The sequence below is a fragment of the Desmodus rotundus genome, chromosome 11, assembly GCF_022682495.2.
Source record: "Desmodus rotundus isolate HL8 chromosome 11, HLdesRot8A.1, whole genome shotgun sequence".
In the NCBI taxonomy this organism is placed as follows: domain Eukaryota; kingdom Metazoa; phylum Chordata; class Mammalia; order Chiroptera; family Phyllostomidae; genus Desmodus; species Desmodus rotundus.
Window position 1 is genome coordinate 68,769,800 of NC_071397.1, and position 26,733 is coordinate 68,796,532.

General features: G+C 36.5%; 1 protein-coding gene across 2 annotated transcripts in view; it reads right to left on the reverse strand.

The window, feature by feature from the left end:
- The window catches only part of CEP85L (centrosomal protein 85 like), a 134,480-nt gene that overhangs the window by 24,508 nt on the left and 83,239 nt on the right, over positions 1-26,733 (reverse strand). For both annotated transcript variants that reach the window (XM_053913847.2, XM_024551838.4), the window contains 5 exons: positions 26,496-26,617; positions 24,400-24,517; positions 13,724-13,903; positions 7,479-7,631; positions 4,659-4,813 (listed from right to left, as the gene is read on the reverse strand). In XM_053913847.2, coding sequence (XP_053769822.1) covers positions 4,659-4,813; positions 7,479-7,631; positions 13,724-13,903; positions 24,400-24,517; positions 26,496-26,617 — 728 coding nt within the window. The remainder of the gene's footprint in view (positions 1-4,658; positions 4,814-7,478; positions 7,632-13,723; positions 13,904-24,399; positions 24,518-26,495; positions 26,618-26,733) is intronic.

The following is a 26,733-nucleotide window of genomic DNA, read 5'->3' on the forward strand; positions in this document are numbered from 1 at the left end:
GTGTGAGGTCCCAAGGTGCCTACTTTGAAGGGGACTGAGGCGTCATTGTCCTATATACAATGTTTCTTATATCTTGTATCTTCTTCAATAAATGTCTCTATTTTTCACATTATATGCATGGATACCTTCTGGACAGACCATATTTATTACTTCAACTAACAGTTTCTCATGCTATCCATGGAACAGAGCTGCATTTTAGAAGAGGAAGTAACAAAAAGACACTCTGGTACATTAAGGATAAAAGGATAAAGGAGGGGACAGTATTATCCTTGAGAAAAGAAAAATAGCCACATTTGGGTTAAAAGGAAGTATACCATTCACAATACTGACCAAAACCAAAATTCAACAGCAAGATCTTAAGAATAGCTCTACTTTAGCTTGTGATCATACTCAAGAGTTGCTAAGTACTAAAAAAACCAGACTGCATCTTATTTGGGTTTTGATATTTTCATTATTTTTTCTTCTTTCAAGTATTATGGCTAGCCTGTGTTTTCTCTGTCTTTCAAAAAAAAAAAAGGAAATAAATTTAAAGAAGGAAAAGGGAGCCTTTTTGAGATCTTGCTTCCTGACCATGTCCACAGTCTGGCTCAAAGAAACACTTATTAAAATTCAAAAAGAAAAAGAAGAAATACCACATCCAGATAGTGGACAAAGAACCGACAGCACTAATGACACCATAAGGGCTTCAGATGCATTGCTGAAAAATGGCACCGAAGAAGTTGTAATGTATCATAAATGTAGCGTACTGCTTTGGAATGTATTACTTGTCATAAAAAATATTTGCTTTTTCAGTCTAAGAGTGAAAAATACATTATTTCTGTTTCAGAATGTTTTTTCCCCCAATTCAGTGTCAAGACACAGCTATGTATTTAAATATTACCAAAAAAATAAGACTTTTAAGGTCTTTCATATTTTAAAAAATGAGCCTAGTGCGAGAAGGGAAAAATGTTCTCTGTCATGGAAAAGTACCAAGGAGGTCTCCTTTTATGTATCCATTCTCATCTTTTTTATGTTTTACAGCATGCTCACTTAGAAAACTAGTAATTCTCTTGACCAGCAAAGTTACCAACTATTGCATTACTAGAGATCACACCCACGTATTTACTTACATTTTCACTTTTAACAGAAAAATTTTCTATTGTATTTTGAAATCTCAAAAGTTCTTATGTATTCATAAAGCAGGGAACTTAGAAATATTATACAAAACAGAACTGTAATGATGTAATTCTAAGTCACAGATACATCTGCAGTTCTTCTGGAACTGAAGGAATACTGTATCACACAGCTGAGGAAACTGAAATAATGCTCCCGCCCCAAAGTCAAGTGACACCATAGCCATACAAGTATTGAAGAATTATAGAAGACCTTCTTTGGTCCTTTGCATCTATTTGAAATTGAGAGAAATTTTCTGTGGTAATATCTCAGGGAGTATCAAGATAAAGTTAAGAAATGGAAAATGTATTCTGAAATGCACTGTACTAAGTCTTTCCAAATAAAGACTACTAGAGTCAGTGTTCTCCAAAAAGCTAAAAAAGGGAATCTCTAAATAGAAAAGGTATAAAATCATATTAAATATGTAAAAGCACACAATGGGACAAAACAAACATTCAGATTATTTTCAGGTGTCCCTAACTCTATATTCATAAAACACAGCTTGAGTTTATAATCATAATGCCCTACAAAACCGAATGGACACATTATCTCTTTTCATTTTATCGGTAAGATAAAAGAAAAGAATATATGGTGGAATTAGTGAAATTCAGAAAGCTATTTTATGTGTACTAAAGTTCCCTTAAAGAGAAAGAAAGCAGGAAATAGAAGAAAAGGTAGAGTCAAAAGTGTATGAATTTTTTGGAGTTGGTTTAGAAGCACTGAAGACTGAATTAACCTAGAAACTGGAATCTTCTGTACTGAAATCCAAAACAAAAAAGGAGGCCAGGCACATTTAGGGCTCTGAAAGTAGCAAAGCAATATTAACATGGAATTATTAGATGCATTTTGATTAAACAGCTGAGAATACACAGTTATATATCACTGATATATGCATGAAGAGTGTATTCCTTAAATTTAGTTTTTTGTTGCTGTGTTGTCTCATTCTTTAGAGTATTTTATTTATGAGTGATAATCTACTAAGTTTTACAAACAGAGAGTATATGTACATGCATATATAACATAGTTATCTAGGTTTTTCAGGAATCTAATATTGCCCAGCTTAAATACTAGCTAAATATACTAACAAATGATATTCACTGTGATTCTAACTGCAGTGGTTTAAAACAGAGGAGTCTCAGGAGGCCAGATGCGTGAGAAAACCTGGAGGGTTGTAGCCAACAGTCCTATCTGTTCCTCTGCAGTAAGGTGCAATGTGGGCTGATTACTTCCCTTGGATATAATTCATTAAGGACTGTAGTTTGAGTATTTGGCTGCCCCTCTTTCCCTCTTTCTGTTTTATAGAATTTTTACTTACTTATTTACAAATCCATTAGATAATTTTGTTTCTACTCTTCTCATCTAAAACCTTCAGCAAGATGTCAGTATATTGCAACAAAATGTTAAATAACAACTGAGACAATCTATTTTAAGGACACAATACTTCTGCTTCTTAAAAGGACATCTTTAAGATAAGAGGAATAGAGAATAATAATTATAAGTTAATGTATTTTAAGTAAAATGCTTTAAGAAAAATATAAATAACTTAGACTTCTGGCCAAGATGGAGGCATGGGTAGATACACTTAGCCTCCTGGTACAACCAAAAGAAGGACAACAACAAATTTAAAAACAAAAAGCAAACAGAAATGCCAGAAAATCAAACTGTATGGAAGTCTAACAACCAAGGAGTTAAAGAAGAAACATTCATCCAGACTGATAGGAGGGCTGGAAATGGGCAGCCAGGGTGGAGAAGACATGCAGCAAGGCGGTGGCTGGCAGGGCGGGCAAGGTGCTGGCTGGAGGAACAGGCAGTCTCACATTTGCATGTGGATAAGATGGCGAGGGGGGCAACTGGGGAGCAAGACAGACCATGCAACCCATGTTTCTAGTGCAGGTAAACAAAGCCTGAAAACCTCTGGCTGTAAAAACCTGCGGGGGTTGCAGCGGTGGGAGAAACTCCCAGTTTCACAGGAGAGTCCATTGGAGGAACCCAAGGGGTCCTAGAATGTACACAAATCACCCAGCCTGGAATCAGCACCAGAAGAGCCCACTTTGTTTGTGGGTAGCAAGGGAAGTGACTGAAAGCCAGCCGAGAGCCAAGCAAGCGGGCACTGTTCCCACTCTGACCCCTCCCCCACACACAGCAAAGTGGATTGCCCCACCAAGGCAAATACCTAAGGCTCTGCCCTGTACAACTTAACAGATGCACCAAGACTAAGAAATATGGCCCAAATAAAAGAACAGATCAAAACTCCAGAAAAAGAACTAAGTGACAAGGAGATAGGCAACCTATTAGATGCAGAGTTCAAAACACTAGTAAGTGTGGTGCTCACAAAAATAATTATGGTTGCAAAATAAGGCAGAAATAAAGGCTATGCAAAGTGAAATAAAGGAAAATATACAGTGAACCAACAGCGAAGGGAAGGAAACCAATACTCAAATCAACGATTTGGAGAAGGAAGAAATAAACATTCAACCAGAACAGAATGAAGGAACAAGAATTCAAAAAATAAGGATAGGCTTAGAAATCTCTGGGGCAACTTTAAACACTGCAACATCTGAATCATAGGAGTGCCAGAAGAAGAGGAAGAGCAAGAAATTGAAAACTTATATGAAAAAATAATGAAGGAGAACTTCCCTAATCTGGTGAAGGAACTAGATATGCAAGTCCAGGACGTGCTCCAGAGAGTCCCAAAGAAGCTGGATCCAAGGAGGAACACACCAAGCACATCATAATTACATTACCCAAGATTAAAGAAGACAGAATCTCAAAAGCAGCAAGAGAAAAGGAGACAGTTACCTACAAAGGAGTTCCGCTAAGACTATCAGCTGACTTCTCAAAAGAGACCTTACAGGCAAGAAGGGGCTGGAAGGAAGTATTCAAAGTCATGAAAGGCAATGACCTACATCCAAGATTACTCTATCCAGCAAAGCTATCATTTAGAATGGAAGGGCAGATAAAGTGCTTCCCAGATAAGGTCAAGCTAAAGGAGTTCATCATCACCAAGCTCTTATTATATGAAATGTTAAAGGGACTTATCTAAGAAAAAGATGATCAAAAATGTGAACAGTAAAATGACAACAGGCTCACAACTATCAACAACTGAAGCTGAAAATCAAAAACAAAAAGAAACTAAGCAAACAACTAGAACAGGAACAGAATCACAGAAATGGAGATCACATGGAGGGTTATAAACAGGGAAGTGGGAGGATGAGAGAGGGGGAAAAGGTACAGGGAATAAGAAGCATAAATGGTAGGTACAAAATAGACAGGGAGAGGTTAAGAATAATATGGGAAATGGAGAAGCCAAAGAACTTATATGTACAACCCATGGACATGAATTAGGGGGGAATGCTGGTGGGAGGGGGGATGCCAGGTGGAGGGGGATAAAGGGGAGAAAAAAATGGGACAACTGTAATAGCATAATCAATAAAATATACTTAAAAAAAGAGAAAAATATATAAATAACTTAAAAATAACAAAAGAATTACTGAAGGTTTTCTTACCTCTGAACTGTAGTTACCAACTCCTTTTCTTTCTTTTTCTGGCATAGTAACTGTGCCTCTTTTTCTTGGCACTGGTTTTTTATCTCTTCAAGCTTTTTTTCCGTATCTATCAAAGTCTCTTGTAAATTCTTGTTTTTTTCTTCTAGAACCTGCAGCTAGTAAGAAATTTTTTAAAGTTCATAAAACATGAAATATTAAATCCATTTCTACTAGAAATTATTGTGTTATCAAGGATTAATACACTATAGTTAAAATCACACTTTCTTTACTTCATCTGCTTAATAACACTTTATCTACTCCTCTGCATAAAGAAAGCTGGGAGAAAGGAATTATGGAGAAGAGGAGAATGGAGCCAAAAATTTCTAGGAGACAAAGAGAGAAGGTGAATGATCTCAATTTGGGAATTTTTTTTAAATTATATTTTTAATTGCGGCAAAATATATGTAACAAAAAATTTACCATCTTAACCACTTTTAAGTGTACATTTCACTACAGTTACATACATTCACATATTGTGCAACTAACCATCAGAACTCTTTTCCATCTTTTTGTTTTTTAGAAGTTTAAGAAGGAGGGGATGTCCCTATCTTTTTGTTATAAAAATGGAATTATACAACCTGGTTAAATATATCACATAGCATGGCATACTTTTAGGATAATACACACACCTTCTTTCTTTCAGTTTGATCTAAACATTCCATAGCATGGATGTACTGATGAATTTAATCACTCCCCTATTGATGGAACCTCAAGTTGTCTCTAAGTTGTTTTTCTGTTTGTTTGTTTGGGGGGGGCCGTCGCCACTAAAAATAACACAGCGATAAATGTCTTTGTGGTACTGAGATCTGGCGTTTTCTTTCTGTGCAACAGAATTTCCCAGTAAGACGGAGGGGGGGAGGGGAGTGTGTGTGTGTGTGTGTGTGTGTGTGTACACTTTATATTTATGGCTTACACATTACAGTTGTTCCCATTGCCCCACTTTGTCCACCTCCAGGCTGTCCTCACCCCCCCTTGCCTAAGGCCATGACCACACTGTTATCTGTGTCCATGGGTCACACGTGTTCTTTAGCTAATCCCTTCACCTTCTTTCATCCAGTCCCCACCTCAATTCAACCCCGACAGCTGTCAGTCTGCTCAGTGTATCTATGCTTTGTTTCTATTTTGTTTGGTAATTTTGTTCATTAGATGCCACGCATAAGTGAGATCATATGGTATTTGTCAATTTCCCCAACTGGCTTATTTCACTTAGCATAATAGTCTCCGGGTACATCTATGCTGTTGCAGAAGGTACAAAGAACTCTTTTCATCTTGCAAAGCAAACTTATACCCATTAACAACTCCCCATTCACCTCTGTCCTCAACCCCTGGCAACCACACTTTGACCTTCTGTCTCTATGAATTTGACTACTCCAGGGATCTCATACAGTATTTATTTTTGTGACTGGCTTATTTCACTTAGGAAACTGTCCTCAAGTTCATCAATCTTGTAGAATGTGTCGGAATTTCCTTCCTTTTTAAGGCTGAATAGTATGTACATGCCACATTTTTTTTAATCCATTCATCCACTGGTGGACACGGGGTCATCTTCACCTTTTGGCTATCACAAATAATGTTGTCAGGAACACACATCACGTTCAAACACCTGTTTGAGACCTTGCTTTCAATTCTTTTGGCTGTATACACAGAAGTGGAGTTGATAGATTGTATGGTAATTATATTTTCAATTTTCTGATGAACTATCATTATTTCCCACAGTGGCTATGCTATTTTACATTATGACCAACAGTGCACAAGGAATCTAACTCTCCACGTTGTTGTTGCCAACACTTGTTACTTTCTTCTTGTTTTTGATATTGGTCCTATCCATGGGATATGTAAGGTAGCATGAACCCATGTTTTTAAATCTATATTCCTTGCTGTTTCTGCTCATGCAAACTCTTGTCTCCTTCTTCAGTTACCCTCTCCTAGTTTCACAAATCATGTTACTTAAACAGAGAATGTGTTGTGGGTCTCAAGTCAGCAGAATAATGACACTCCATGGATTAAACCAATGACTTCAACTGGGCACAGTCTTTCCTCCCAGACAACATCTGACATTTAAACACGTCTGTAGACATTTTTGGCTCGGGGTAAAGGAAGGACAAAGCAGTGCTATTGACATCTAGTAGGCAGAGGTGGGAAATGCTCTTCAGAATCCCCCCCAAATTATCCTCCCTCAAGTGTCAATAGTGTCATGGCCGAAATCCCATGATCAGAAAGGCTTTGAAAAAAGACTACAGAGTAGGTGGTTTATAGGTAAGGTTTGAAGAGGACAGGCCCCAGAATTGGTAGAAAGACTTTGGTTTGGGGTATTGTTAAGAAAGAAAAATGGTCAGAGAAGAAGTCAGAGGAGTAAACAGTGACCACAGAGTATAAGAGAGAATTTGTGGAAAAACTAAGAGGAATGAAGAAAACAAATCAAATTATCTGGAAAGGTAGTCAAAAACGGTCTTACTGAATCTTGGAGGATCCCAGAGACCACTGGGAAAAGGCGGACTGTGGTGCACATGCGTGTGTGTGGGAGGCGTGTCAAGAGTGACTCAGAAACTACCTTTTAGAGTAGAACGGTAGGTGAGACAGTTAACACACAGGTTCACTGGGAAGGTAGCGAGAAGAACAAGGTCTCCTCATGCTTAGACGGACAGCTACTGATTAAAGTTAAGCCTAAAAGTGGCAACACAGATTAGCTCATAATTACACAAATGGAATTATGGAATTTCTAAAACATTAACTTAAAACATGGTTTTCATAGAACTTAAAGAGCATTTGATTTCACGTTACCTGTAAACTCTGACTCTGTACATCATCTAGAGTTGGAAGATCAGCCAGATACTTTTCCAAGGTCTCGATTCTTCTCTGTTTTTCTTTGTTTTGTTCAGATTCCTTCTGGCATTTCTTTTTCAGGCTACTGATATATCTATCTCTGGTTTTAAGCTATAAAAAAAGATTACATATCTTCAGAAGTTTTGTGTCATTAAAAAAAAAACAAAAAACAAACATTCTAGTCTCAGGTATCACTGACTTCTCCAACAGTTCTAGATTACAGTCAATACCACCAGCCAGCTCAGGTGAGATTAGTTTATTTCAATTCTAACCTTCACAACTTTTTCAAATTTTCATATCGCTGAAATCAAGTTTTTGAAATTTTTGTTTTCTTTTACAGCTGACAGCATCCTATAAACTACAGTCAGCCAGGTAGCAGTGACGATGTCTTTACTGTATTTAATGTAGTTTTTACTGCCCACCTAGGTGCCAATTTGGTCAAGGCTATTCATATATTTGGCATTCCAACAGTGTTATGTTCATGTGGAAACTATGTGCTGGGTTTAAATATTATATTGTAATCTGGAATCAAAAAAAGTTACTGGGTACTCAGCAAGACACAGAAACCGAACCATGGGGCGTAATTTCGAAATCAGTGAGGCACATCATTCTCTTGAGGAACGAGTCTAATTCTTATTTCTTGCAAAACTATACTGGAATGTTTTATGTGAATTAAGAAGGGAGGATACCTACAAATAATTAAAGCTGTTCTCTTACTAATAAACTTACAAAGGAACTGCACTCACCAAACGTATCAAATACTTAGGAACTGGTAAGGGGACTAGCCAGACCTTTCCATACCTCAGTCAAGACGACTGTTTAGGCCCTGTGTCATTAGTAAGCCTGCAGTACACGTTCTGAAGTTGCATAAAGCAAAGGTGTGCCTTACTATTAACGTTATTTTCAAATTGATGAAACGCCTGATTCTAGTCAATCCCAATTTGTATAGGTCAGACCTCAGGTTTCTATGTAGGAACCTTTTCCACCTTTGCATGTGAAAATACTGCCTTTCAATTTCATCTTATATTCACAGCTCTTTCATGCTTCAGATCAATTAAAAACAGTATGTGGATATACAAACAGTTGCCTAAAAAGTGTACTCTAGACTCATATTTATCTTCAATTACCAGTCTTCCAACATTTAACATTCTTTTAGAAAAATACAGGGTTCTAAAATATTTTTACAGTCTGTTTCCGTATTCACCAGAGAAATAAGTGCCAGTAATTAGCATATAATGGAATAGTCCTTTCAAATTTTATTAAAGCTAACACTTGTCTACAATCTAGTTTCTTTCATGCTTTATCTAATTTCTTTCAGGTCCAATGTATAACAACTTTTATCAAAACAACTCCAAGTGGAAAAATGAATCACATCTCACTTATTCCATCAGTAATATCAGAATCCATTTATTATGCTGGGTAAGTAGCAAAACCAGTAAAACAGACAAACCCTATTATTTACTGGGGCTTTCCAGGATTAAAGGCAAGTATGTTGGTATGACAACGTAATGTGTGATCTGCTGGAGCTCACAGATTATTGGCACTGGTGGTGACCTGAGGGACCACATAATACAATTTCCTTTTTGAATATGAGGCCTAGAGATCTTTAGTGACTTACTAGTAGTCACAGAGACAGAGCTGGGATTTAAACATAGACTGTCTGAATGAACTCTCAAGCCAATGTTCTTTTGGTTCTGCACTACTACTAACTGGATGCCCATCAATTCTCTAGGGGCCAGCTGTACCTGGATTGCACATCAACAAAGCCTACTTTTGTCTTAGTAAATAACTCTAAGTTATAGAAATAAACATATCTAGTCTATTTTTACTAAATGTCCCCTAATTTACACTTAATTGTTTAAGTGTCTTCAATGTGAGATACACTGATGTCCTCAAAAAGCAGCCCTGGAATAGGTCAGTCATGCAGTGTCCTATGCAGAGATGTCCTAGTTTTCTTCTTTTCCTTTGTTTGGTCACCCGCCTCCTTTGCTATCATGCCAAGGTTCCTGCTGTTGATGACAAATTTCTGCCAACACTCTCCTACTTGATGCCATCTTTGTTGTTTGCTGACAAGGAGCTGATAAGCTATTACCACTGGGGCTTGGGTTTTTTTTCAACCCTGCTCACTGATGAGAAGCCCCCGCCCCCTTTTTTTTTTAACTTCAGAGGTTTGTGTTGTTTCAGATTACCAGAGGTTACTGAAGTCTCCAGTAATTACCTCCAGGTTAATGAGGCATAACTAATAAATTTTTCCTATTCTATTTATAAAAAGTTAAGTTTTTCCTTTACAGGGAGTATTATGCCACACTAAGACCATTCTTTAAAGGCAACAGGAGGGCCCTGTTTTAGAAGAGGTTAACAAACAAATTTATTTTCCTTTGTTTTAAATACAATACTTAGAACAAAAAAGATTAGTAAGGAAGTTTTTCCTCTAATTTTTTTATGAATCATTATTAGAACCAAAGCATCAGCTGTGGAGTTCAACTGTCTTGAATTTTACTCCTGGCTTTTAAACAATTTATATCCATATGCAACTAGACAAATAAATTATTTTTCTCAAAGTTTAGGGTACCTCACTTTTTAAAATGGGGCCATAGAATATCTCTCATAGGGTTTTCTGAAGATCAGGATTAAATAAGAAAATGCATTTAATGCCCATTAACATGATGCCTACAACATACAAGGAAAAGCTCATTAAAAAATAACTTCTATTATGATGCTTATTATTATCACATTAAATGTTTTTATGTCAAAAACTTAGTCTCGATCAGCATTACAGGGAATAAATGCAGAAGGAAACAATGCAATCCAATCTCGTGTGGGTCTGAAGTGCTGTTTAGTTGATGCATTATCAATGAGTCTGTTTTCTATTTCTGCACTCCCTTCAGGAACTCAAGTCCTCTCCATGTTGTGGGCACAAACTGTACCCTCCACATTCACCACCCTGCCCGAGTTTCCCTGGTACAGACATTTCCATTCTTAATGGTTTCGCTTCACAGAGAGGCAATTCCTCTTCCTTTCCAAGAGTACCTCTTCCATCCTAGTAACTGTTATCAACCCTTCCCCATTTCTCTTAGGAACCTGCTCCACCATGTACCCACTCTGACATCTTCGATATCTCTGTCTAATTATTCTTTTCCTAGCCCTTTGTTGGGGTTATCTCACTTCCTTTCCTTCTCTCTGGGCAAGAATCACTTGAAAGCATTAATTGATCCATTCCTTCACTGGTTAATTGATTCATTCATTCACTCACTAAATGTTCTAGGCAACACAGCTGGTGACACATTCAGATACAATCCTGACTTCATGGAACTTACAGAGAAATATTTTTAAAAATGACTATTCAGAATTGTGTTAAGCACTAGAAAAAAGAACAAAATGCTCTACGTGTATCTACATATCAAAGGAAGGGTCTGAGGAGCAGGAGACTTGACAAAATAAATAGGTGATAGGAGAGTGGAAAAAGCAGCCAAGTATTTACCAGGCAAAGAGGATACTTTGTGTAAAGACCCTGCTACCAGAAACAAAGCTGTGTGTGCGACTGTCAGACACTGGACCAAAGACACTGTGTACTAGAAGGAGACTAGTACAGCCTAAGGCTATAATTAGGCAAGGTCTTTCAGGTCATGGGAAGAATTTGATTCTCATTTTAAAGACAATGAAATGGTATTGATAGGTTTTAACCAGTAACTGACATAACTAGAAAAGGTTCAGTCCTCCACTACCAAAAATGGATTTGGGAGGATGTAGAGCAACTAGGAGTCTCAAACATTTGTAGTGGAAGTGTTCAATGGTACATACAAACACTTGGGAGAACTTAGGTTGTTTCTTGTAAGTCACATTACTATTCTATGAACTGTCTGACCCAGAAATTCCACTCTTAGTAGTTTATCCAAGGGATATGAAAACCTATGTATACAAAAAGTCTGGTATAAGAATGTTCACAGCAGCCTCATTCACTATTCCCCTAAACTGCAAACGATCCAAATATCCATGAATAGGAGAGTAGATACTATCTCTATACTGAAAGGCAACTCAGCAATTGAAAAAACAAACTACCAATACATGCAACAATATGAATAAATCTCAAAGACCTTGAGTGGAAGAAAACAGACATAAAAGAATATACTGTGTGACTCTATTTATATGAAATTCAATAAGACTCAAAACTATTTTTATAGTGTTAAAAAAGTGTTTCCAGGAGGGAAAGGAGACTAACTAGAAAGAAGCACAAGGGAACTTCTTGGGTGATTGAAAGGTTTCATTTTAGGTACTGGTTATATGGGCACATACTATTAGCAATACTCATCAAATTGAGCACCCAAGATCTGTTCATTTGACTGTATATAAATAATGCTTCAAATTTTAAAAATGTAATCAATAAAATAAAAATATAATAAATAAATAAAATACATAGAAGTACAACAACAACAACAAAAGTGGAGGGAGGGAAAGAGCAGGTAGGCAGAACAAGAGTGGACTCAGAGGTTCCTGCGAAAGCTCTGCCAAGAGAAGATAACTAGGACCAGGAGTTAGGAGACAGGCTTGACAGGCTTCATAGTTTCTAGCATAGTAACTCAATATACGGTAATCAGCACTGAACAAAATTTTGTTCTGTTCCATTTGAGAAGAATAGGGTAGTAGAAGGCAAATTAAGAACTGCGTTTTGGCCCTGGCTGGGTGGCTCAGCCAGCTGAAACTTTGTCCCATACACCAAAAGGTTGTGGTTCAATCCCCATACCTAGGCTGTGGGTTTGATCCTTGGTCAGGTACATATGTGAGGCAACTGGTATGTTTATCTTTCACACCAACGTTCCCTCTCTCCATTACTTCCTCTCTCTCTCAAATCAATAAAAGAATAAGGAAAAAGAAGAATTGTGCTTCAGACATGGAACTTTTAAGTATTTTTAAGACATCCATGCAGAAGCTGTCAAATACATAGTGTATAAATTGATTTTATTAAGCACTGGACATCAAAACTAATGAGAGAAAAAAACACTTAGAAAAATATAAACATAAAATTTTAAATTATATTCATTGAATCATCATAATTTTAACACAACCTTTTAATTAACAAATCTCAGGTAAGAAAATATTTTAATCACTCCCACATCTGTACAATCAATCAATGAATATTTCCTTAGCTCCCTCCAAATTGTGACACTGTATGAAGCCCCCAAAATACAGAAAAGAAACAACAAGAAGCAGGTACTTAAGGTACTTCCAAGTTAGCCAAGTAAAAATGCATCGTACATCAGAAAGAGAAACCATATAAAATTTTTGACAGATTTTTTGAAGTTAAAAATTTTAACTCAAAATGGCGATGGAAGGAGATTTGACTTTGGGTAGTGAATACACAACACAATATACAGATATGTATTATAGAATTGTATACCTGAAACCTACATATTTTATTAACCAATGTCACCCCAATAAATTCCATAAATATATATATGCATATAAATATACACACACTCACACAAAAATGTCAGTTTTTAGATCTCTGTTAATAGCTCCAATCTCCCTGTAGAAATCAGTGATCACCTTCAAGACCACTTGAACAGAGGGCTCAGTTAATAGAGTAAGCTGTGTACCAAGAGAAATTTAAAACCACTTCTGCCATTACATAGTAGCTTAAGGCTCTGTGCCTCGTCAGTAAATTAAGAGCTAGCATGTATCCTACTCTATCTTTAATATTATTATAAAGGAATGAGATGAAATATGTAAAAATAATATAGGCAGTACAGTCAAATGAATGTATGTGAACAGATGTATTGTGTATATATAAGTATTTGGCTTTTAGCTACTTATTCTGTACCAGAGGCTTCAGCTGAAGTAAGTTGAAGCCATCTGCTAATGAGAGAAAGACCACCCTTACTTCATCTACCAGTCTGTCCTGCCCAACATGACACAGAAACAGGGCCCAGGAAGACAAGGGACAACAGGCACTGGTTTCACACCTCGGTGCAGGCAACGAAACCTGAAGTGTCACTATTAGAAAGATACAATATACAGTGGTTTTTTTACCCCTCAAGAAAACCCCTAGATTTTTTAAGTAGGGTCACTTAAGTTACTACAAAGCTAATCACCCCAATATAAATTTATAGCCTGCTATGATACCTGGCACAGAGCAGATAACAGACGAATAATTGCATGTTGAAGATACGCTGTTGATCTAATTTAATTTTATTAAAAATACCTACCTTTTCCTCTAGTTTCTTCTTCTCTTCACTAAATTGGCTTATTCTTTGTTTGAGAAACTGGTTCAGCTGTAAAACCTCTTTCTCAGTAGACGCAAGCTTTTGCTCAAGTTCCTCTTGCTGGGAACTGGACACTGACTGATCTGAAAATGGAGTCTGGAGTGAAGGGTTTTCATACTGTGGCTATTGGGAAAAAAACAGGTAAGACTTTAAAAGTCCACTTGTCTTTCTGTCCCCACTTCCCCTGCTTTGCCCACCTCCACCTACCCCCCAGCCCCTCTTCCTTTGTTGGAAAGGGACTTCGCTTGAGATGATGGGCAAACGATGCACTGAGCAGAGGATGTTGTTTTGAGTTGCACACTTGAAGTCTGTACCTCAATAACCTCAATTTACAATTTTTTTAAAAATTTTTTTGTCTTGAACACGTGGGAAGAAATTGGAAATAAGATATAGTACAAAGAGTACATACAGGCTCCAGCAACAAACAGAGCTTGACATAAATTCCAGCTCGCCAGCAGTTTAATAAAGTATCACACAGAAAAAACACAATGAAACTGTCAAAGTGCTAAGATAGCTGTACGTGTAGTAGCTATGGAAAGGCTCTATAGAAGCATATATCTATGCCTCTATGAGACTTGAATGAGGCCTTGAGGAACTCAGACTGTCCCTAAGGTGAAGATGCAATTCGAAAACCATGTGAACAGCACTTATCATGCTCAGGGTATATTAAGATGATGGAGTCAGGCATTGCCCTTTATAAACTCAAATTAAAACTAGAGGCATAAGAGAAACCCTTATATAATCACATGTAGGACACAGGATGTTGGGACAATATGATAGGCAAAGAAAAGGTGTTAAGAACACAGCGTCAGGAGGTGCAAGGGTAAGTGACGACAACATTGGGAAAACGAGAAAAAAGGCCTGACTGGGGCGGTGGCTTTTGAGATAAGAGTTTGAAAATGGGGAAGATTCTGGCAGGAATAAATAAAAGGAAAAAAAGAACATTTTAAAAAGGCAAAACGTGGAATATATGCAGAGAGTACCCACATCCATTTAAAGTATAAGCTACCAGAGCAGGGAGTATAAAGGAAAATTGAAAAATCTAAGTGGATCATACTGTAGAATTGGCAAGGCTCAAAGTTTAACCTTAATTCGCAGAAAATGGAAAGCCAGTGATGGTTTTAGAAGAAAGTAACATGGTATCAGAAGACTGTGAACCATGCAAATTCCCTAGCTTTTTTGGGTAACTTCCTGGCACTTTATAAATTCCCTGATATTTAGCCTAGTGTAGACACTCTCAATAACTTTTGACTAAAAGGAAAGAATTTAAAAGATGCTACACAACTGGAAGCAGTGAACAGGACGATATAGGATACTGAGACTGGATATGAATACATCATTTTAAGAAGGTGCTCTAACCTATTTAGTTGGAAAAAATGAGGAACTGATGAAACTCTGGAAGCAGAACTGAAAGAACTTAGAAAAAATTATTTTTTAAGAGTTGAATGAATAAGAAACATGGAAAAAAGAAGGTTTGAGATTTTGAATCTCAACAGAGGTAAGGTTATATGACAACAGGTCTAAGCAGATGCACCTAATTACAACCAGAGCTTACTGGCATTAAGATACCAGTTGCACACACAAGTACAGATAAGCACAAGGCCGTTGGAGAAGTGGGTCCAGAACTTAGGAGAATGGCTATGCTATGCTAGAAGACTGTAAAAAGTTAATACAGATAGTTTCCAACCGGGCATGTAATGAGCTTAGAAATTTCCACTTCATCTGATTTACCAGTAAGAGCTGAACTAAATGAAAACTCTACAACTCTTCCTATATCTGTGAGAGAAGTGAGGTCACAGGGCAAACTATTGTCCCCAAATTGGAGAAACAGATGAGCAGAAAGAATCACACTTGCTGGAACAGAAGCTCCATGGGGACCAGTGCTGGGGTAGGAAAACCAGACCTGTAACTGATAAGTTGAGGAACTGCTGGCCACTCAGCAGGGACAAGTCTCCAGGGGGACCCAGTCATAGAGGACCCTCAGTTTTTTTGAGTTTTACCTCCAGGAGCTCTAACAGGTACTCACAGTAAACATCAGCTTACAACAGAAGGAGAAAAGGAACCATTTAGAAATATGCCAGAACACTCTGTTCTTGGTAACAAGACCTGATCTCAGGAGAAACTATTGGGTTGCCCAAAAAGTCCATTATGTTTTTTCCGTAAGATAAAAGACACATTTTTCATTTTCACCAATACCTTTATTGATTTGGGTATTTCAAGTATGTCAGCTATCTCTTCCTACTGGCTTCTAGTGGGTGGAGGCCAGGGGAGCTGCTAAACATCTTCCAATACATAAGACAGCCCCACAGCAAGGAATTACTTGGTCAAAATGTCAAAAAGTACCAAGAAACTTTGCAAACCACTTTTGACACATTCCATCAGTCACAAAAACCTTCTTCATACACTGCACAAATCTTTTTTGTGTTTCAGTTGCATTTTTATCTTTCTTGAAATAATAAAGCATAATCCACTGAAAATGTTGCATTTTCTTCCATCTTCAATATTAAAATGGCTGCACAAAAATTCACCAAGTTTGACAATTTTTTTTTAAATGCATGCTGCTATGACAGCTGTCACAATACAACCTAACAAAATTGTTTGGAATAGTTACAGACAACTAAGCACTATTACAGCCATCGTACAGAAAAAACATAATGGATATTTTGGCCAACCCAATATTTTACCAGAGACTAACCTACCTAAGAAGGTTAGCTAGATGGGAACTAACCTACTTAGAAAGAAAACACCTAACTCCAGCTACCTCTAGCCTTGCACATCAGGTAGGGAAACACCACCCTGTCCCACCTAAGGGTGGGAAAGAAAAAACTGAGAAGCACTATCAAAGTTCACAATCTGGGAGTACAGGCCCACTAAAGACTAAAACCTAATCCAAGACTACAGAATACTTTTCCCCCATCACTTTACCACTATATTACTAAAGGCCTGCTTCCCACATTTCATTTTACGTACTACATCAGAGTTCCACCTCATGAAACTTACAAAACACACTAACAGAAAAAAAAAAAGTCCAGAGAGACTGAACAAGCATCAGAACCAGAGTCAGCTATGCCAGGAATGTTGGAATTATCAGAAGAGAAATTTTTAAAACTATGATGAATATCTTAAGGTGGATGAAATGCAAGAACAGGTGAATAATGTAAGCCCAGAGATGAAAATTCTAAAAAAGAATCAAAAGTAAATCCTAGAGATCAAAAACACTGTAACAGAAATAAAGAATGTCTTTGATGGGTTCATCAAGAGACTATACACAGCTCAGGAAATAATCTCTGAGCTTGAGGATATCGCAACAGAAACTCCCAAAACGAAAGAGCACAAAGAAAACAGACTGGAAAAAACCAGGACAGAGTATCTAAGATCTGTGAGACAACTACAAAAGGTGTAACGTACATGTAATGGAACACAACAAGGGGAAGAGAGGGAGAGGAAGAGAAGCACTATTTGGAAACAATAATGATTAAGAATTTCCTCACACTGTCAGAGGCCACACCTCGGACCCAGAAAGCTCAGAGAGCACCAAGCAGAATTGATGCCAAAAATTACACATAAGTATTTACCTTTCTGAAAATCAAAGATAAAAAAAATTCTTCAACCAGAAAGAAAAAAAAAAAAAAACCCTTACCGATAGACAGGCAAAGATAAAAGTTAAAGTGTTGTGACTAAAATCTACTGACCTAGAATTCTGTACCCTGTAAAATTACTCTTCAAAAGTGAAGAAAAAATATTTTCTTAGACCCCCCCCCCAAAAAATTGAGAGAATTTACTGCCAGTAGATTTGTGATGCAAGAAATGCTAAAAGAAGTTCTTAAAACAGAAAGAAAATAATATAGGTCAGAAACTTGGATCTATATATAGAAAGGAAGAACATTAGAGAAGATACAAGGAAAGAAAACTTTTATTTTTCTTAACTGACCTAACAGATAACAGTTTGTTCAAAATAATGATGGCAAAAATATACTCAATTACGTGTGTGTCTACTTCTACTGAGTATAGACAGCAATGAATGATATGAGGCAGAGGAAGGGTTAGGAGTAGTTACTTTAATAAGGCACTTACATTATCTATGAAAGATAGTACTGGTTGTAAATTCACAGGGTCCGGCAGAAGTAACGCCTGCCTGAGTGTGCTTGGTAGGATAATAATATAGGTGTAATCATTTATAGTTTTGATTTGAACATTTCACCTAAAATGCCATATGATGTGCTTGAGTATGATATTGTTATGTCACAGAATTACACACATTTATGATTTTCTAATAAAAGATTTTGCAATAAAAAAGGGGCATTACTTGTGTCAGACTCTGTATATTGCAAATTCCAGGGCAACCACTTAAAAAAGTTTTTAAAAAAGCATAATATATATGCTAAGAAAGGAGAGAAAATGGAATCACATAAAGTGTTCAATTAAAACTGCAAAAGGCAGAGAAAGTATGGAAAACAAAAATAGGAACAAAGAACAAGGGCAACAAAATGGCAACAAATGTAACAGATATTAATCCAATTTCAATCTGAATGGTCTAATCACACAATTGAATGATAGAAATAGAATGAATCCAAAAACAAGACCCAACTATGTATTGTCTAAAAGAACTCACCTTAAATATACGGACACATACCGATTAAAAGGCATGGAAAACGGCATGTCATACTAACAATCAAAAGAGAGCTGGAGTAGCTAAATTAATTTCAGACAAAGCAGACTTTAAGGTCACAGGTGGCAAACACAAGGCCTGAGGCCCGAATGTGGCCCTCCACCTTGTTCTATCCAGCCCAGCACCTTGCTCCTACCCAGTGGCAGCGCTGAGGCCCCTTGCCCCTAGTTAAGGTGTAGTTACATTTATACAGTCCTAAAATTACATTTGGCCCTTTGAAGGCAACTGTGAGGCTGATGTGGCCCCTGGTGAAAGAGTTTGACACCCCTGCTTTAGAGCAAGGAAAGTTATCAAGCATCAAAAGGAATATTATATAATGATAAAAGGGTTAAAACTCCAAGAAGACATAACAATCCTTAAGGTATATGGGCCTAAAAACCAAGCATCAAAATAGGACTCTGGAGACAGCAAGGACTTCTGAATATACTACCAAAAGCATGATCCATTAAAAAAACTGATAAGCTGGACTTCATTAAAATTTTCTGCTCTGCAAAAGACAATTATCAAGAGAATGAGAAGACAAGCTACAATGAGGGAGAAAATACTTGCAAAAGATACATCTGATAAAGGAACTGCATCCACCCACTAAAAAAGGGAGTGCATCTCTCCAGGAAGTAGAAGGAAACATAATTTTGTTAAAATGAAGCATAGAGAGGCTTCTGCAGCCAATGCTGTAGGTGAGCCTAGGCCTTTCTCTGCAGCCTGCCAAAGATTCTAATTTTACTCCAACTATTTCAGCTCCCCTTCCCTAACTGGGTGGGTGGGAGTGCAACCCACATGAACCACCGGGACCTAAAAACTACCCTGACAGCATTCTCCCATTTACCATTTGTATATGAGCAAATCGGCACCACACAAATGTGTCTGGTAGCAAGAGAAGCTGTGGTTGATCCTCTAGATGAACGAAACAGAAAAGTTTGAAGCCAACATGCTTTAATTTCTAAATTTAGTAAGATCTTTTCAGCTTCCACCTACTTTATCTGGGTGTCATCCAACACCCCTCCCCATGCTCCTTCACAAGTTGTGCTCTTCTACCAACTTCTAATACACTGCTGTTCCTTGTCTTTATTTCTGGATCCCATTTTCTTCATTCCCTGTGACATCTGATCACGCCCAAGGCTTCCACAACCACTCAGAGAGATTGACGTCTCCTAAATCTACTCTCTCCCTCAGACCTGTACCCATGTATATCCGCCTCATTCATCTCAGTCCCAAATTTACAATATATAGGCTCAACCAAATTTTCTGCTCTAAACGTATACCTGATGTAGCAGTCTCTACCTTAGTCATTGACAATATAAACCAATCAATGTTCCCCATCTGCAATGAGGTAATCATTCTCTCTCATCACACTAAGGATATTAAAGCCAGCCCATGTTGCACAGATGTTATTGTCATTCTGACCAACATTGTTTTAAAATTCGGATGTCATTTAACTTTGAGACTACTGAGATAGCCTCTGCCTGCCTCTGGTCTCATCCACTTTAAGCCCAGTCTCTCTTATGCCACTGGAGAAACCAAACCAGGAGACTTTGCAATGAGTGAAAGTACAATAATTAGGCTAGTACAACAGGCATTAACTGAAACGGTCCCTAAATGCTGGACAGACAGAACCTTTCCTTCTCAGGCCTTTGAAACAAATGGATCCCTGCTTGTGTCTTCAGCCACATTTCTTATCCTCCTTAATTTGCACTCCATTCATACAGAATAATTTGTATTTTTCTAAATGTATTATCTCTTCCTCTTGCCTTTGGGCCTCCCCCCCTGCAGTATACTATGTCTCCAACACTATTCCTCCATCTCCTTCACCTGGCTAAATTCTTTTAGTTCATCAGGATCTCAGGTTAGATATTCCTTCCTATAGGAAGCCTGACCCAACTTTTGGAAGACTGGTTTGTACGTTCTTAGTAGGGATTCCTATAACATTTTGTGTACATCCCTTTGTTGGGGCACCCCAAAAATACTACAGCTGTCTGTTGTTTATCTGTGTTTCTCATTCGATTGTATACTCTTTGAAGGAAAAACCAAGTTCATTCACGTTTATATTACCAGTGCCTAAAAGGTGCCTTATCCATGGTAACAATAATAATCTTTGAAGAAATGAATAAACATGTCTATACACTGTCTCCCTCTGTGGGCTTCAAGATCTATGAAGACAGAAAACTGTTCTTCACTCTTGTGGTCCCAGCATTTAACACATTAAATGTTGATGTTCAGTTGGATGGGCTCCTTTGTAAAGGTGGTACTCATTTATAAAATGCTCATTAGCACCCAAGAACTTGTAGCATAAAAAGTAGCTGAAGGCAAGATATAGAAAAAATTATACAAATGAAAAAAGGATAAAATGAAAATAAGAGGAGGAATGATGCACTGATCAAGTGTAAGAAATACTATTCAGTTGGCCTTTCCAAGGTTCACACGTATGTACATGGAAAGCAGAGAGCTCTTTTTTCTTCAATGTTTAATGAAAGAAAAGAGTCCTTTGTATTTTTGTGGGTTTTTTTCCCATGAAGTCATGTTAACCACAGGTTGAGATTTTGGTATAAGGCATTAGAAGTACAAATCACTCTTTAGTTCTCAATTCAATCCCTAAAACAATCTAGGAGATTTGAATTTTAGGATAAAGACCTAGTACCCATTTTCTACCCATGAGACTTGGTAAGGTCCCTGTCTCAGGTCGTCGTGACTATACAGGCTACTCAAAGTTTTTAAAAAAATAGAAATTACTTCTCAAGAACATATTTTTTCATCTATAAATTCATTAAAAGAATGTTATTTAAAATTTTTCTTTATTAAACCTGTAACACACAGAATATTAAAGGTATTATTTTCTTTGTTTAATGTGTTATGGAATTAAAATTAACAAGCTCCGGGCGCGCCCAGCTAGCTCAGTCAGTAGAGCATGAGACTTTTAAAACGAACAAGCTATGAACCCGAAAATGTGCATTCACAAAACGCTGTGCATTAAAATTAATGCTGTTCATAGATCCAAGGTAAAAATTACTTTGCTAAAGAAATGTTCTATCATCACATTTGTTGTTTCTTCTAACCACTGCCACTTAATGAGCTCTCTATATCTAATTAAAAAGTTTATCTTTAAAGGACACATGGACAAAACCAAAGTGGGGTAGGATCGAGGGGTGGTGGTGGGGATGGCTGGGGTGGGGGGAGGTGGGAAATGGTGACAACTGTACTTGAACAACAATAAAAAAAGTTTATCTTATATATTTATCATATCCATTTAATACTTCAGGTACCCCCTTTTAACTGCCCTAATCTTTTAAAATCAAATTTCTGAACAATATTTTAATGCTTCACATACTTTAAAGTCTTTCTAATATTTTTAGTAGTCTAAGCCTTTTCCACTTACTTCCAGGTATTTCTGTCATTGCTGACTGGCTTGGAGAGCCCTCTACTGGCCTGATGCCGTGTCAAAGAGCATTTTCTTCAGCTTTCGGATACACATTAAACTTTACATGTGTTTGGTAATATAGCAATAATAATGGTTTAATTCAAGCAAAACCTTTATTCAGAATAATAGAATTACAGGGGAAACTGAGTGGTTCTATTAAAATACTGTTATCAGAAGTAAACCCTCACACAAATGGTCAAATGGTTTTACACAAGGTGCCCAGACCAGTCAGTGGGAAAGAGACAGTCTTTTTAACAAATGGTTCTGGGAAAACTGGATTATCCACATGCAAAAGAATGGAGCTAGACCCTTACCTAATATAATATATAAAAATTAACTCAAAATGTGTCAAAGATGTAAGTGTGAGACCTAAAACTATAAAACTCTTAGAAGAAAACATGGCAAAGGATTCCTGACACTGGATTTAGCAGTAATTTCTTGACTATGACACCAAAGGCATGGGCCAAAAAAAGTAGACAAATTAGACTTCATAAAAATTAAAATATTTTGTACATGAAAATACACTATCAACAAAGTAAAAAGACAACTCAGAATGGAAAAAATATTTGCAAATCACATCTGATAAAGGATTAATATCCAGAATACATAGAGAACTTCTAAAACTTAACAACAACAACAACAAATTAAAAACAGGCAGAGGTCCTGAACAGACATGTCTCCAAAGATGACACAGGCACACCTCATTTTACCGTGCCTCGCAGTACTGCACTTGGCAGCTGCTGCATTTTTTACAAAATAAAGGTTTGTGACAACCTTGCATTGATGCTTAGCATTTTTTAGCAATAAAATATTTTTTCAATTAAGGTATGTGCATTGTTTTTGCAGACATAATGCTTTTGGATACTTAACAGACTATAATATGGTATAAACATAAATTTTATATTCACTGGTAAACCAAAAAATAATCACGTAACTCGCTATCATTAGGGAAATGAAAATCAAAAGTACAATCAGGTATTACCTCACTCCTATTAGGATGACTATTATCAAAAAAGTAGAAAATAAGAAGTGTTGGCAACAATGTGAAGAAAATGAACCCTTGTCCACTACTGGTGGGAATGTACAATGATACAGCCACTGTGGAAAACATTATAGCAGTTCCTCGAAAAATTAAAAATAGAATTATTATATGATCTATTAATTATTCTCATCTGGCTACATACTCAAAAGAATTGGAAACAGGATCTCAGAGATATTTCTACAGCCATGTTCAAATAAATAATATAAAATATGTTCATGGCAACATTATTTACTGTAGCTAAACTGTGGGAGCAAACTAAGAATCCATTGTCATGAATGGATAAGCCAAATGTGGTATATATACAGTAGAATATTATTCACCCTTAAGAAAGAAAATTCTGATACATGCTTAAATATGAATGAACTGTAAGGACATTACGCTAAGTGAAATAAGCCAGTCACAAAAACAAAAGCACAAACAAATACTGTGTGATTCCACTGCACATGAGACACTTAGAAGCAGAAAGCAGACGGTGACTGTCAGGGACTGGGGAGAAGAATGAGAAGGTCCTGCTTAACGAGAGCAGTTTCGGTTTTTGTAAGGTGCAAAGGGATCAGGGGATGGATGACGATGCACAGTGTTATACATGTATTTAACACCACTGAGCTGCACATTTAAGTATATAATACCACTGAGCTGCACAATTTAAATGGTTGAAATGAATGAGGGTAAATTTTATATGTATTTTAACGCAAAAAATGAAAAAAAATGGAGATAATTCCTCCACTTGCTGACTTCACATAAACCTATTAGAAGGGCAAAAATCTCAAAGTTTGAGACCAGTCTATTAACACAGCTATGAGTTGGGAGTGGGGGTAGTCTTATATACTGCTGGTAAGAGCTGAACATTAGAATAAGCTGTCTGGATAGCAATTTGACAATATCAGTAAAAATGACCAATTCATACAATACCTAGATATTTCACTTCTGAGAATTAACTTACCAAAAAACTTGCAAAGGCACAAAACAATGTTTATAAATGATTATTCTCCATAACACTAGTTATAATATCCCCAAAGTAGAAACTATACAAATTTTGATGAGCAGGAACAGGTTGAATAAATTATGCTATCTCCATAAAATGAGAAATCAAGCAATTGTGAAAGCAAAAAGCAGGATGCTGTGTATGTAATGATATGGAAATAATGACTGTTTTTTATACAAGATAAAGGGGAAAAAGCAAGATGCTAAATTATGTATGTATTTTGATACTTTCTGTTAAAGTTAGGGGATAAAATACATTTATATCTGCTAGTGATATACATGGACTCTGGAAGGACATACTAGAAATTGGTAACAGTAGTTGCTGTGTATGGGGGTTGGGGGGGGCATGTGGACAGATGGGAGACAGTACCTGGATATCTTTCACTACATATATAAATATAAACCATGTGAAAAGGTTATTAATTTTAAAAATGTCCTAATCTTAGAAGCTAAATATAAAATCAACACATCCTTTACTAATACAACAATGATAAAATTCTCTACAGTCTTACCTGCAAATTAGACATATAAGAATCTCCACAATTTACATAGTGTCCTAAAATGGCATGTTGTGCCCGTAATTCATTATCCCTTATTCGCTCATGTAGGTGGGAAATTTGTTGCTTCTGCCTGCAAAACATAAATTGAAGTCACATAATAAAAAATACACTTTTCTAAGACTAGTTAAAAGTAGAACTTCTAGTATTCTAATAATTTGGTATAAGAGTTAAAAGTATTATCAATCTTAAAATTCATAACATGAAACAGCAACTTGAACGATTTTGCATTATTTCCTTGATGTCCTACAATATATAGAATTGAAGGATGTATTTTAATAGTTATGACAATGACTATCTGTATTTCCTACTGCCATAAAATGAATATTGGTGATTCCTCAAAATTCATATATTAAATCCTAATGCCCAATGTGGTGGTATAAGGACAGGGGCCTTTGGGAGGTAATTAGGTAATAAGGGCAGAAGCTTCAAGAATGCAATTTGTATGCTTATAAAAGAGGTGCCAGAGAGCTCCCTGGCCCCTCTCACGATGTAAGGTCACAGGGAGAAGATGGCCATCAGTGAACCGGGAAGCTGGCTCTCACCAGACACTGAATTTGCCAGTGACTTAATCTTGGACTTCCCAGCCTCCACAACTGAGAATAATAAAATTCTGTTCTTCTTAAGCTACCCATTCTATGGTATTTTGTTATAGCAGACCAAATTGACTAAGACACCCTATTCACTCATACCCCTCAAAATAGTAATTATAATAGTGTTCAAAAAAATAATACTAGTCAACTGATTGTTTGAAGAGAATATCCTATTAATAAAAGTGTGAATTTTGATCTGCTTTTAAAACGTGCACTACAGGGAACAGAGTCAATGATACTGTACTAACTATGCACGGTGCCCAATGGGTACCAGACTGATGGGAGTGATGTACTTCACTCTGTGAAGCATATAAATGTCTAATCACTATGCTATATGCCTGAGACTGATATAATACTGTATGTCAACTATAACTGAAAAGTAAATTTTAATAAATAAAAAGTATTAATTTCAAGAATGTATAATTAATTAAATTATGTGCTCAAAATGTATAACCAACTCCATCTATAATCACTCATATATAAAATTCTCTGGTATTAGAAATACCAAGTATTTTTAAAAGCTCCTTTCATAAAATCAAGTAAAACTATCTCCTACAATCTTCATTCATTTATGAAGTATGGAAGTATCAATACTACGTGTCAGGCTTTTTCAAGATATTAGAAAAAATAGTAGACAGTAAGAAAGCCCAGATGTCTATGTTCCAGTTCATGTTCCAGTAGGTCTTTACTTTCTAAGCAAAATCTTTTGAAATTTCAACTGTTAAATATTTTTAAAGGTTTGAATTAGGGTTTAATTTAAGGCTGAAATGTCTACTACTTTATCACATATAAGCACATGAAAATGAGTGTGACTAGCATTGATTAAATACCTTCTCAAAATATTTCACAATTACCATGATACAGAACATGGTGAATTATCTCATAAGTATGCATAAATGACAAAGAATCAATATGTGAAATAGATAATATAATTAAGTAATATTAGGCTTATTGTTCAAAATAATCATAAAACTGTTAAGTATAGCACAATTTTTTTTCAGAGCTTTGGTACTCAAATCATGCAAAATTTTTGGAATGTCTCCCCAAATATCCAAAATTCTTATCTGTAAATCATTTGATTTCAAACATTCGTGATTTTCATGGCTTCTGTGCTTTCATACCTAACATAGGTTAGTTAAAAATTACCTTAAAGTAGCTTTCCAATTTGATATTTCCTAAGTGTAAGAAGATGAAGAGAAGTTTCCAAATAATGAATTACTCTCATGTAAATGGATGGCAGAAGACAGACAGACAGACCCACCAACCAATATTATAAGAACCGATCACATCACCGGTTCTTAAAGGGACTGGGGCTGGGGAAGGACAGACATGAGAAATCAATGTATTTGTAAGATTCTATTTTTTAAACTCTACATGGTGGATACAAAAGTATTTTTTAAAATCTACATTTCTGTATGCCTGAAGTATTTAGTAATTTAAAAAAACATATAGACTCACCGATCAATTACAATTTCTTTCTGCCTTAGTAGTCCTTCTTTTATTTTCAGCACTGATTCCCACTTTGTGAAATCCTGATAGTCAGAAGGTGAGTAACTTTGGCGAGACGATCCAGTCAAAACCTGCACAAACAAGCTTAACTCTTAGTATTCTAATAGTGTCTAAAGGAAATATTCACATACCATCTAATATTTTCCCAGTGATTTTCATTTAAAAAAAGAGAACTCTGTCTCTCATT